The 13,663-nt window shown below is 49.0% G+C and overlaps 1 protein-coding gene across 1 annotated transcript; it reads left to right on the top strand.

Moving 5' to 3' along the window:
• Positions 1-6,730: 6,730 nt before the first annotated feature.
• Positions 6,731-11,304, top strand: Klk7 (kallikrein related peptidase 7). Its single transcript, XM_059253416.1, has 6 exons — positions 6,731-6,881; positions 7,321-7,412; positions 7,781-7,940; positions 8,046-8,293; positions 8,457-8,593; positions 10,313-11,304. The coding sequence occupies exons 2-6, from the start codon at positions 7,340-7,342 to the stop codon at positions 10,466-10,468; spliced, it is 774 nt and encodes a 257-aa protein (XP_059109399.1). The 5' UTR covers positions 6,731-6,881; positions 7,321-7,339; the 3' UTR covers positions 10,469-11,304.
• The last annotated feature ends 2,359 nt before the right edge of the window (positions 11,305-13,663 follow it).

Here is a 13,663-nt window from a genome sequence, read left to right on the forward strand (position 1 = left end):
AAATTATGTCTCCAGCCCTTCACTGGGGAGTCTAAACAGAAGCTCTGCCACTGAGTCACACTGCCCTAGGCCCTCACTGCGGGATTTTAGGTAGCCCCACTGCTGAGATACATTCACAGCCCTTTTTAATGTTTAAAAAACTTATTTATCATTGTCTGCATGATATGTGTGTGTGCAGCATACATGTGGAGGCCAGAGGACCACTTCATGAAGTTGTTTCTCTCCTTCCCCCTTTACATAGGTTCTAGGAATCAAATTCAGGTGGTCAGGCTTGTGTGTCGAACACTTCTAGCTGCTGAGCCATCTTGTCAACCCCACTTTGTACTTCTAGACAATCCTCACTAGGTTGTCCAGACTGACTGGAACCTTAAACTCTGTGGCCACTGCAGGCCTTAAATGTACAATCCTGCTGCTTCAGCCCCTCCACACCTGAAATATTAGGTCCTCAACACCAGGACTGGCTATGTTTTTTTGTTCATTCATTCGTTGAGAGGGTCTCGCAAAGCCTAGATTGGTCTCAGTTTTGAGCGCGGTATGTAACCAAGAATGGCTTGAACTCCTGATTTTTCTGCTTCCACTTCCTAAATGATGAGATGCCACTATACCTGGCTATAAATTTCAGGTTTAATATGACATTTTAATATAATTTTAAAATATCTTTTATTTTTATATGTATGGGTATTTTGCCTGCATATATGTATCACATGTATACAGTGGCCATAGTGGCCAGAAAGAGGGCATTGGATCCCTGGAACTGGAGCTAAGGATGGTTGTGAGCTTCCATGTGGGTGCTGGGAACCAAATTTGGGTTCTTTGAGAGAGCAGTGCACTGCTCTTACCCACTCAGCTAGCTCTCCTGCTGTGGGATGTCTTTCTGTGTGCTGTGAATATGTGTTGCTCTGATTGGTTGATAAATAAAGCTGCATTGGCCTATTGCAAGGCATCTTAGTGGCAGGCAGGAAATCTAAGCCGGTATAAGGAGAGAAGAGAGATGCCAGCCACTGTGGAAGGAGCAGCAAGATGCCAGCAGGCCAGTAATGCCACTGCCACATGGCAACTTACGGATTAATAGAAATGGGATAAGTTATAAAAGCTAGTTAGCAAGAAGCCTGCCCATAGGCCATGCAATTGGTAATTAGTATTAAGCCTCTGACTGATTTTTGTATAAGCGGCTGAGGGACTGTGGGGCCGGCTGAGACCTGAGGAACATGGGACCATGGAGCTGGGTGGGACCAGAGAAAAATTGCAGCTACACTCTCCAGCCTCTCAATATAATATTTTTAACATTATACCTTAAGGTTATTCTCTGAGTACCTATGGGTACAATAGTACTGACATGAATGTTATGGGGGTAACTAATGGCTTTATGATTGCATTTAAGGCCTGCTCCATAGGAGGAAGTGTGTGCCTAGAACTGTAAATCTAGCCAAGAACTCAGGAATTAAAAATAAATAATATTCATCATTTTAAATATTTATTTTATTTTTATTTATGCATATGTTTCTATGTGTATATGTGACACATGTATACAGCCGTCTGAGGAGGCTAGAAGAGGAAACCAGATTTCCTGGCGCTTGAGGTACACAGATGGTTGTACAAACAAAACCCCCCAAACATCACGTAGTTTCTGAAAACAGAACCTGCATCCTCCACAAAAGCAGCAAATTCTGTGTGTGTGTGTGTGTGTGTGTGTGTGTGTGTGTGTGTGTGTGTGTGTTTCTCTCTGTGTCTGTCTGTCTCTTAATATGTCTGAGTGTTGGCCTGCATATATGTCTGTGCACCACATGCATGCCTGATGCCTAAGGAGGCCAAAAGGGGGCACCAGATCCTCTGGAACTGGAGTTAAAGATGGTTCTGGTGAGCTGCCATGGAGGTGCTGGGATTTGAACTCAGGTCCTGTTGAAGAGCATTAACTGTTCTTAATGACTATCCAACCCCAAGACTTCATGAATTTTGTTTTGGGGGGTTTTGTTTGTTTGGGGTTTGGGTTTTGGGTTTTGTTTTAAATAAAAAGAATCATCGGTCCTTCTCATCTTTCTCCTTCGGTCACATCGTAGATTACTGAATGGCTAATAATTTCACTGTGCTTTGTTCAAGAGACAAATCCTAACCAGCCAGTGGCTGTTTGGTGTCATGTGGTATGAAACAGGTTGGGTTGTTTGAGGACTATTCTACACAAGGTGTGTGGGTGTATCAGGAACCTTGCACAATTATATTCCAACTCTGGTCCAGCTTGAAGGAGAACTTTGCCCCGGGATCCATCACTACTGTTGACTTGGCTTGAGTCCTTATCTATCCCAGTATGAGGATGGGATTGGAGGACTCTGATGAATGCTTTCACCAGATATAGGGGAAGAGGAGGCATCTCCATTCTAAAATGAAAGAAATCAAATGAGAATCAGGTGGTCAGAAGCCACAGGCATCAGAAGCCATGGGCTGAGCCAGGGGTTGTTGGAGTCGATGTGTGCATGATATGTTCAGGCAGTGCCCAGGTGGAAGGGTGACCGCCTCTCAGTTGTGACTGTGAGCTGTTAGAGGAGTCACCAGCAGAGGTTGGGGAAGAGAGGTGAGGACAAGGAGGGGCATGCTGCTGAGTGTCTGGGTGGGACTTAGTGATGAGTACTGAGATTAACTCCAAAGGACACAGGATGCATATCTTTTTGTTTTGTTTTTCCAGACAGGGTTTCTCTATGTAGCTCTAGCTCTCCTGGAACTCTCTCTGTAGACCAGACTGGCCTTGAACTCAGAGTTCCTCCTGCCTCTGCCTCCAGAGTGCTGGGATTAAAGGCATTTGTAAGGATGCGTATCTTAATAGGACCAGCAGTTCTCTGTTCTCTCTCTTTCTCTCTCTTTCTCTCTCTCTCTTTCTCCCTCCCTCCCTCCCTCTCTCCCTTCCTCCCCCTATCTCCTCCCCTCCCCTCTGTAGGTCAGAGCTCAACTTCAGCTATCCTTCTGCAGGCACAGTCCACCGTCAGGATCTGTCACTGGCCTGGGACTTGCTAAGTCGGCTAGGCAGGCCAGCAAGCACACCCCAGGGATCCATCTGTGTCTACCTCCCCAGCCCTGGGTTCTGGTCTTCATGCTCCCAACTGAGCTATCTTCCCAGCTCCCAGACCCTGACATTTCTTTCTCCTTAGGTATGCAGCTATTTATTTTCTTATCTGTGAAATGAGGGCGACAAGCCTCGATCCACTCCATATAAGAATGAACAAGTGGTCTAGAGAGGCACGTCACTGGTTAAGAGCACTTGCTGCTCTTCCAGGGGACCAGGGTTCAGTATCCAGCAACCAGGTCAGGTGTCTCAAAACCACCTGGAACTCCAGCTACAGGCGACCTGACTCCCTCTTCCAGCCTCCACAGCTACTGCACTCATGTGCACCTACCCCCACACAGATATACACACATACACATAGATAAAATCTTTTAAAAAATCAGCTACAAGGTCTACAAGGTCGAGATCTCACACATGACCTGTAGGTTGCCAAGAAATGGAACCCTCTTCTTTCATTGCGTGCTGGGCTTAGCACCCTCTCTGTACCCACATTTCTCATGCATACCTTTAGGTAATCCTCCAGTATGCTTTGCTCTCCCACTTTAGAGAAGGGCACTGTGAGACTCAGAAGAGTGAGGTCACTCGCCTGAAGTCACAGGGTAAGCAACAGGTTTGATTGACCTGTGAGGCCACGTTCTTCTCTGTCACACCCTGAGGCAGAATGGCTCAGCAGGACTGAGTGTGAGGGAGGTGGCTTTGTGGGTGCCAGATGGCTTGCAAAATATTATTTATTTAAGTACCTCCAGCTGATGTGAGCTGGCTGCTAAAGAAAACAACAGTGAACACCACACACACGTTGAGCTGCTCCCAGGGACCGGGATTAGTCATAAATCCAGCCTTACTAATGAAGACTGTGACAGTGTGACAGTCTAGGGATTTCAAAACAGACAAGCCTTTCAAAAACCAGAGGTTTCTTCCTCACTCCCCCGACCCCTTTGCAACATGTAGCCCAGCTAGACTCAAACTACCCAAGCAGCCACAATTGACCTTGAACTCTCGGTCCTCCTGCTTCCAGCCTCCCCAGTTGCTGGGATTACAGTCATGAACCACCACACCTGGTTTATGCAGTGTTTCCATGGCTCCACGGATGCTTCATTTGGGAGTCCAAGTTGGGAAAGCTAACATGCCCCGAGGCCAGAGTCCCATGATGGGGTCTGCATTCTGGAGTCTGACTTGGGACTGGATGGGAGTAAGTGTCCTGAGCCTTAGTAACTTAGTTTGAATAAAGTCATCATGGTCTTTGTGTCAGGACGACATGGCAGAAATTATCTTACCATTGGTTTGAAAGGAAGGATCAAAACTGTGTTGAGAAGTCATGTTCAGGGGAGCAGGCTGTCATCCCAGCCACCAGGGAAACAGGCCATGGCAGGAGGATCCGACATTCAGCTATAGCCTAAGTTCAAGTTCAGTCTGGAGAAGCAGAGCGAGACATAGTCTCAAAATGTAGTTCAACAGTAGAGCACCTGCCTAGAATCCCTCATAAGGGTCTGGATGTGGCTCAGTGGTAGAGCTTTTGCCTAGACTCCCTCAGTGAGTGGCTAGGGCATGGCTCTCAGCTTCCTGCTCCAGTTGCCCTGGCTGCTACTGGTCATTATGGATGCAACTCTCTGGAACCATAAGCCAAAATAAACTCTTACTTTTATAAGTCACTTCGGTTGTGGTGTTTTGTCACAAGAACAGAAAAGTGACTGATACGACCTTACATATTTTGCTACTTCACATCTGTTTATCTGCATGCACATGGGTATGTAGGTGGTGTACCCGTGCACATACTGAGGACTGTGAAGAAAGCAAGGACCAAAAAAAAAAAAAAAAAAAAAAAAAAGCCTTGGATTTATTGACTCCTGTAGTTTGATGTAGGGCTCCAGAGAGGCATGCCAACACAGACCTGACATCCCAATACTTGGAAGACAGACAGGAGAATCACAAGTGCAAGACAAGCATGGGCTATAGTGACAGCCCACTTCTGGAAAAGGAGGGAGGAGGGGAAAGAGTCTAGAACTGGATTTGGCTTCATGTTGAGGGTCATATTTGAGATGGCCTTGTAATCAACAACAAGGTATTAGGAAGGATGAATGTGGTTGTCAAGACTGAATACCTGTAACCCAGAAGGATGCTTGGAACAGTCAGAAGAGGAAGACATGCCATTGCTGATGTGTTCGCTGACTCAGAAATCATATTGGAAACCCAGAAGATCACCTCAGTTCATCCACAGTGTGTTGATCTGGCCCATCGCCACCTCTCTACATGATCCTAATAAGGTTGTTATAGATCTGGCACCCAAAAGGGGGACACCCTTTTTATTTTTGTAAGACAGTATCTATCTAGTGCAGTCCTTTGAGCCCACTTTCATAACCAAAAACAACCTTGAACTTCCAGTCTTCTCACCACCACTGCGTGAGTGCTGAAATGACAAGCATGTGGCACCACATCTGCCTTCCATTGTCTCTTTTTGAACATAAGAATCCACCAATGAGGGGCTCGGGTGAGACTCAGTGGTAGAGCCCCTGCCTAGAATCCCCCAGTGAGGGGCTGGGGTGTGGCTCAGTGGTAGAGCACCTGCCTAGAATCCCCCAGTGAATGACTGGGGTTGTGGCTCAGTGGTAGAGCCCCTGCCTAGAATCCCCCAGTGAATGACTGGGGTGTAGCTCAGTGGTAGAGCCCCTGCCTAGAATCCCCCAGTGAGGGGCTGGGGTGTGGCTCAGTGGTAGAGCCCCTGCCTAGAATCCCCCAGTGAGGGGCTGGGGTGTGGCTCAGTGGTAGAGCACCTGCCTAGAATCCCCCAGTGAATGACTGGGGTTGTGGCTCAGTGGTAGAGCCCCTGCCTAGAATCCCCCAGTGAATGACTGGGATGTAGCTCAGTGGTAGAGCCCCTGCCTACTATGTGCAAGGTCCTAGGTTTAATCCCCAATATTCTCCCCACCAAAGAAAGGAAGGGTAGAATCTTTTGAAAAAAGAATTAAGATAAGGAAAACAGTTGGGGTGGGGGGTCAGGGTGGAGATTCTGCTAAATAATGTTTGATATTTACATTTTTGTTATAAAACATACTGTGTGGAGATACCGATGTATAATATGATTAAAGATCAGTATGATCACTGTTGAGACGGCTCAGTGAGAAAAGACGCTTGCCACCAGGCGCCACATGATGGAAGGAGACAACCCCCAAAGTTGTCCTCTGACCTCCACATGCAAACCATGGCATGCATGCACACAGACAATAAATAATGTAATTTAAATTATTTTTAAATCAACACAAGGACAGAGACTAGACTAACATCCATAAGCATCCTGCTGGTGTTGCGTGTGGAATCTTCTTTTAAATTTTATGTTTGTTTGGGCTGGGAGTGAGTTCAGCCTCCAAGACAGGACTGGATCCAGCTGGCAGGAGTTCTAACACATTGGTCACAATCATGGTGTGGGGGCTGGGCTACCCTGAGAAAAAGTCAGAGCTAGAAAATGATTTTTGCAAAGCTCCAAACGGAATGCACCTCTGCATGTGCTTGAATTCTGCTCCAGGGAGCGACCCCTTAACATGGTGGAGCCAGAGTGTGCGGGGGTGGCTGTATGGGAGCCGCCCTGCCCGGCTGCAGTAAAGAGGGTGGAGGGAGAGATCTGTGGTATCTACTTACTGCTAGGGCTGCCTCAGGGATTTCAGATAACCCTAAACTCAGAGCGGAGGGAAGGCACTCCGAGACAGCTCCACCCGTGCCCCGGGGTGCTGGAGGCGGTGCGGGGGCAGGGGTGGTATAAAAGGACCTGCCCTACAGAACGCTGAAGGCACTGGGCTCCTGACCCAGGACGGAGCCTAAGCAAGTGAAACTCTCCCAGGTGAGAGGGACTTTCAACGGGGGATGTGCACAAACCGTCCTGGAGACTGGGGCTCTCCAGAGGCCTGGACAGGAGGCTCTGAGGGGCAAAGGGCACAGGGATCCACCCATAGGATGGAAGGAGAGGAGGTTAGGTGCTGCCCAGGGAAAGGGTCCGAAAGAGGAGGGCTTGAGTCTGAATCCCAGAGTCATCTGAGGGAAGAAGGCTGGGGTCTGGACCCCTGGATCTAAGGGAGGAGGGCTGGGATTGGACTCTAGGGTCTGAGAGAGGAACCCCAAGGTCTGCGGGAAGAGGGCCCTGTCTAGATTTCTGAATCCCAGAGAGAGGCAGTCTGGGGCCTGGGCTCCTGGGTCCAAGGGAGGAGGGGTAGGCCTGTATCTTAGTGCCTCATCTCTCAACGTTTGTAGCTCTGGCAACATTTAACTTTCTCGTCTGGCAGCCCCTGAGCCACAGACACCATGGTGGGAGTCTGGCTCCCTCCCCTGCTAACTGTTCTGCTGGCCTTAGCCCTGGAAACTGCTGGACAAGGAGGTGAGAGCTTGCCCAGTGTCCCCAACACCCTGAGACTGAATCCCCTCACCCAGATGGCTCCCCCGCACCACCTCTGACAGGAGGGCCGACCCAGTCAGTGAGACCCTCTGTTGTTTCAATCAGACAGGCTCCATGGGGCCTCTGCAGACTCCAGAGTCTGTGGCTATCTGTGGATGACATGGTAGTGGGGGTTTTCTGAGCGGTCCCAGGTCTGTCCCTAACCCGCTGTCACCTCCTCGACATGATCCTCTCCGTCTTGTCGTCTGTCTTTACTCCTGAGCCTTATAGAATCGTCTCTGACTGCTGCTTGCTGTGTGTCTGTCTCCCTCTGATGCTGGACGCCCATGTGTGTCTGTGTCTCTGTCCAGACCAGGGTGAGAGAAATGGCGACAGAATTATAGATGGTTACCCGTGTGAAAAAGGCTCCCACCCATGGCAGGTGGCCCTGCTCAGAGGCGATCAGCTCCACTGTGGAGGAGTGCTGGTCAGTGAACGCTGGGTGCTCACTGCAGCCCACTGCAAAATGGGGTAGGTGCTGCAAGGCCTGGCATGATGTGTCTGTGCTCTCTGGGTCCCCCCCACCTCCTCCCTCTCCCCCTCTCTCTCTCTGAGTGTGTCACCTCCTTCTCCCAGTCAGTACACTGTGCATCTGGGCAGTGATAAGATAGGAGATCAGAGTGCCCAGAAGATCAAGGCTACAAGGTCATTCAGACACCCTGGCTACTCCACAAGGACCCATGTCAATGACATCATGCTTGTGAGGATGGATAAGCCAGCCAAGATGTCATCCAAAGTGCAGAAAGTCAACATTACATCACACTGTGAACCCCCAGGGACATCTTGCACCGTCTCTGGATGGGGCACCACAACCAGCCCAGATGGTGAGACTGCCTGGGGGTGGGAATCCAGCCCAGCCCTCCTCCCTCAATCCCAGGAATCCAGATCCCTGTCCTCTTCCCTTTGATCCCTGATCCTGATCCAGCCCCTCAGCTTCCCCCTACCCAGTCCCTTCTATAGCACTAGCCAACACCCTCCTCCCCACAGTGACCTTCCCTTCGAACCTTATGTGCTCGGACGTGAAGCTCATCTCCTCCAAGGACTGCAAGAAGGTGTACAAGGACCTGCTGGGGAAAACCATGCTGTGCGCTGGCATTCCTGACTCTAAGACCAACACCTGCAATGTGAGCCCCCACTGCCCTGGCCCCCAGCTCCTGTCTGTCCACAGCAGCATGGAGCCCCTTGTCCCAGGCCGTCCTGGCCGTGCCCCAGGTCCCACCTCCTTAGCTCTCTCCCTTTCTGCTGGTCAACAACTGCAGTTCATGCATGGAATGAACTAGACACAAGCCAGTAGTTTAGTGGAGCTGAGAAACATGGAGAGGAGATGCAGGGATGTAAGAAAGCTTCCTGCTTCCAGCCCAAACTCTGCAGAAGCTTCAGAACTCAGTGACTGACATTATTTTATTTTTGCACTTTTGAGACAGTCTTCCTCTGTGGCCCAGGCTGGTCTGGAACTCACTCTATAGCCCAGATTAGCCTGAAATGATGTAACCGAAGCTAACTTGGAACTATGTATCCAAGGCTAATCTCAAATTCAAAGCAATATACCTGCCTCAGCTTCCCAAGGGCAGAGTTTGCCAGGGTGAACAATACTCTAGGCTGAACATTCCTTGTTGAATTTTGTCTCTAAGATTTATTTTGAATTTTTTTATGTGTATGAATGAATGTCTTGCCTGCCTGTATGTAAGTATACTGCACATGTGCCTGGTGCCCAAAGAGGCCAGAAGTAGGGTGTCAGACCCCCTGGGACTGCAGTTCCAGGTGGTTGTGAGCTACCACGTGGGTGCTGGGATCTGAACCTGGGTCCTCTGCAAGGGCAGTCAGTGCCCTTAACTACTGAGTCATCTCTCCAGCACCCTGTTCTGTTCTTGAGACAATCTTATATCCTGTCTGGTCTTGAACTCACTGTGTAGCTGAGGCAGGATTTGAACTCCTGATCTGAAGTGCTGGTGCCTAGTCTCCACTGGACTTTTAACTCATTTTTTGTGATGACCTCTGACCTTTTCTGCTTGATCCACATGCTTGACCATTGACCTGATCGTGGGGCAAGAACAGATCTGTGCCTCTTCTCCCGGTCTCTTCTCAGTTCGCCTGTCTTTGGACAACATTTTTCTGCCTCTTTCTTTTTAATCCTAACTTTCTTTTATTCCTTTCTCTCTCCGCTGTCTCCGGCCTGGCCTGGCGTCTGTCTCTGTCTCCCTCTCCTCTCCCCTCTTCTGCTCTCTCAATTGCCCCGTCTTCTCTCCTTGTCTCCCCTCCTTTCTCTCTCTTCCCCCTTCTTACTCTCTCATCTTCTTGTCTCCTCTCTCTGCTTTCTTCTTCCTCCCTCCCTCCCTCCTCCTCCTCTCGTTTGTCCTCCTCCTCCTTCTCCTCATCCTCTCTCCTTTATCCTCCTCCTTCTCCTCATCCTCTCTCCTTTATCCTCCTCCTCCTTCTCCTCCTCCTCTCGTTTGTCCTCCTCCTCCTTCTCCTCATCCTCTCTCCTTTATCCTCCTCCTTCTCCCCTCCCCCCAGGCCAGGGCCAACTACCTGGCAGCCCAAGGGGATACATGTCCAACCCTTAGAGACGATGCCTCTTCTCACCAGCTTTAGTAAATAGACTTTATCAGTAAGGAAACTGTACTTGAATCCGGAAGTCCCACCCTTTCCTGCCAAGAGGCTTTAATGGAACTCAGGTTATCACCGTGTTAGTATGAATTCCCGCTCTCCCATTGGCTCCCAGAGTCCATGCTCATTAGTCAGGGGTGAAGATGATTCAGTTTGTCAAAGACTGAACGAGAGGGTATGTGAGAGTGACCTGGGGGTCCTCTGAAGCCAAAACTAACCTTCTCTGTTTCCCATAGGGTGACTCAGGGGGGCCGTTGGTGTGCAAAGGCACCCTTCAAGGTCTGGTATCCTGGGGAACCTACCCTTGTGGCCAGCCCAATGACCCAGGTGTCTACACTCAAGTCTGCAAGTACCACCGGTGGTTGGAGACCACCATGAAAACCTTTCGCTAATGGACCAGGAGTCAAGCTGGGAGCCTCCAAGGACATGCTTATAGAGCACGGACACTTGTGGGAACACTGTAAAGTCCTGTCTGGCTTCACTTTTCCTCCGAGGCATAGCAAAGCCTCAACACTATGCCACGTTTATAAACCAATCAGAACCCCAGAGACCTAAAAGCAAATTAAGTCAAAAGACTACAAAACCCCATGGCTGTGGAAGATGCCAGAAGTCCAACACTTTCAAGTGCAGGATCTAGGAATTCCTACGTCCTCTATTGGAAAGTAGCTGGTAACTTCGAGACCTTCATCCGTTGCCTTTGACTCAGGCCCTCCAATGCTAGAGCATTCTAAAACAAAAAATAGAACCAAGTTTGGATCTTTTATGTTGTTTATTGTAAGGAGAAAAAGAATGGAAACTGTTAATGTGTTCTAAAGTTTTGAATATTTAAATAGTAGATTGCTTTCTTTTGGAATATCATGAACTCATGGAAAATAATGCCTAAGCTGTACTGCTCGGCCTTATGCAAGAGTGACTGTTATTGTGTGATATTTAATGGGGATACGAAGTGTAACAACTGATGTGAGCTGGGCGTGTCAAATGAAACATATGCAGAATAAAATTCAAGTGATGTTCATGTGTGCACTTGTAGCCTGGAGAATGATGGCGGGAACCTGGAAGCATCGATGGTGGAGGGAGGAGGCCCATGAGGAAGAGTCGGCTAAGAAATTATAACTGGACCAGCAAGATGGCTCAGTGGGTGAAGGTGCTTGCCGCCAAGCCTGACGGGACTTGAGTTCCATCTCGAGGGCCTACAATATGGAAGGAAATAACTGACTCCTTCATGTTTTCCTCTGACCTCCAGATGTGCTATGGCACATGTGTACCTGCACACATACACGCACACAAAACTGAATAAAAGTGTAAATGAAGTATCTTTAATATTTTTTATTTTTAAGGACATTGTAGCCTGGCCCTGGTGAGTGGAATGCTTTTCTCTATTCTTGGGTTTCTGTTCTCCTTACATGAAAAATGGCAGCTAGAGATGGAGGGAGGGAGGGAAGAAAAGATGGAGGGTAAATACCTATGTCACCAAGGTGAAGGGATGGGAAGGGCCTGTATTTCAGGTCACAGAGGAAGATGGTGATGAGCAGGCTTCTCCCAAAAGGTTAGGGGTGCTCTGGAAGGGAGGGGTGCTTTGTGACTCAGAGCAGAGCCCCACCTAGGCAATCTGCCTTCCTTCTCTGGGCAGTGACACCTGAGAGTCTGCTGACAAAGGGATGCAGTACAGCCGAGGGCCCGACCCTCCCACCCATCCTTCCTGGAATTTCTTCCCCACAAACATCATTTGGGTTCTTCCCATCGCTCCTTTTCAGAGTCTCCACTGATGGCTCTCAGCCAGTCAGCCAGAAATGCTGCAGCTACGACATTCTGCACATGGCGACACACAGCACAGACCCCAGCCTCCTCCCTCAGACCCAGAATCCAGACCCAGCCCTCCTTTCTCAGGCCTCCATCAGGCTTAAGTCCAGACCTGTCGTTTTCTGGACCTGTGTCTAATTTAAGGAATGCCAAGGGAATCTGGCCTTCCATCCCCATGGAGTTTCATCAGCTTTTCCTCTCTTCAAACTACCCAAATCACCATTCAATCTAAAAATTTAAAGGGCCCGGCATGGTGGTGCATATCTTTAATCTCAGCACTTGGGAGGCTGAGGCAGAAAGATCTCTGTGAGTTCGAGGTCATCCTGGTCTGTATAGCCAGTTCCAAGCTAGTCAAGGTTACATAGTGAGCCCCTGTCTTAAAAAGGTCAGGGGAGGGGGCTGGAGAGATGGCTCAGAGGTTAAGAGCACTGACTGCTCTTCCAAAGGTCCTGAGTTCAATTCCCAGCAACCACATGGTGGCTCACAACCATCTGTAATGAGATCTGGTGCCCTCTTCTGGCCTTCAGTCATATATGCTGTATATGTAATAAATAAATCTTTAAAAAAAAAAAAAAAAAAAAAAAAAAAAAAAAAAAAAAAAGGTCAGGGGAGGGCTTTGGGGATGGTGTTGGTTAAGTGGTGGCGCTCGTGACTGGCTGCCGCCCATGGCGGCCATGCCGACGAAAGAGAGCCCTGGATGTATCGGTGACGGAAGAATCACGAGCCGTGGTTACCTTTCTAGAGCTTTATTGGGAGGGAGAGAGAGAGACAGAGACAGAGAGAGACAGAGAGAGAGACAGAGAGACAGAGAGTACGGAAGGAGAAAGTGCGGAAAAAGAGGGCACGCCCGCTTTTTAGGCTGGGATTCCGTCGCAGGCTGGTGAAGTAATTAAGGACATAATCCTCACAGATGGTTCAATGGGAAAGTGCTGGTTATGTACGCACGAGAATCTGAGTTTGGATCCCCAAGACCAGAATGAAATCAGCACCTGGCTTTGCATGTGTTTGCAATCTTATTGTGAAAGGACCGAGCAGACGCCATGACAGGCTGTCAGTCTTCTCTCAGACATCAGGCCTCAATCTCAGTTTCCTGAGCCTTGAGCAAGCAGTTTCTGGGAGGGCCGTGAACAAAAGACATAGTCCTTGCAGTAGCTCCCTTTCTGCACGTACTCTGACTGCTCAAGGTTCAGCCAGTTGTTTACTGTCTGGGACCCCTCACCAACTTAGAGCTATGTGCATGGGTCAATGTAAATGTGCTAGGCCAGCCAGCCTCTATGGCAGCTCAAGGACAAAGCCTGGGACTTGTCCAGGCCTGCCCCCAAATGATAGCTGTAACCCCCAACCAGTAAATACAAAGGTTACACACCCTTACCCAATCATATGATGCCAAGGCTTGTACCACCCTGCTTTGGTTTTTCCCTTTAAAAACCCCTCACCCTGAGAGCTCAGGGCCATCCTCCTCCACCCGCTGTGTCAGATGTTAGACACGGACCAAGCCCAGGCTTGCTTGTTATCGATAAACCCCTGTGTGTTTTGCATCAGATATCGGCTCTGTGGTGGTCTTGCTGGGGGAGGGGGATGTCTCACGATGCAACCACCACAATTGCTGAAGAGATTGAGACAAAGGATCTACAGGGGCCTCACTCGGCCAGCCAGTCCTTTTATCTCTAGACAGTGAGAGACACTGTCTCAAAAAATAAGGTGGAGATATCCAGTGTCAACATTCACATGCACCTGCATGCATGCATTCACACACACCACTCAGAAATAAAATAAAACATAACTTT

This window comes from Peromyscus eremicus, chromosome 1 (assembly GCF_949786415.1).
Source record: "Peromyscus eremicus chromosome 1, PerEre_H2_v1, whole genome shotgun sequence".
Lineage (NCBI taxonomy): Eukaryota > Metazoa > Chordata > Mammalia > Rodentia > Cricetidae > Peromyscus > Peromyscus eremicus.

Excerpts from the sequence above, each read along its gene's own strand:
- Klk7 (XM_059253416.1), top strand. The coding sequence starts at position 7,340 with ATGGTGGGAGTCTGGCTCCCTCCCCTGCTAACTGTTCTGCTGGCCTTA. Across the intron at positions 7,413-7,780 it reads GGAAACTGCTGGACAAGGAG|ACCAGGGTGAGAGAAATGGC; the intron begins GTGAGAGCTTGC and ends GTCTCTGTCCAG. Across the intron at positions 8,294-8,456 it reads CACCACAACCAGCCCAGATG|TGACCTTCCCTTCGAACCTT; the intron begins GTGAGACTGCCT and ends TCCTCCCCACAG.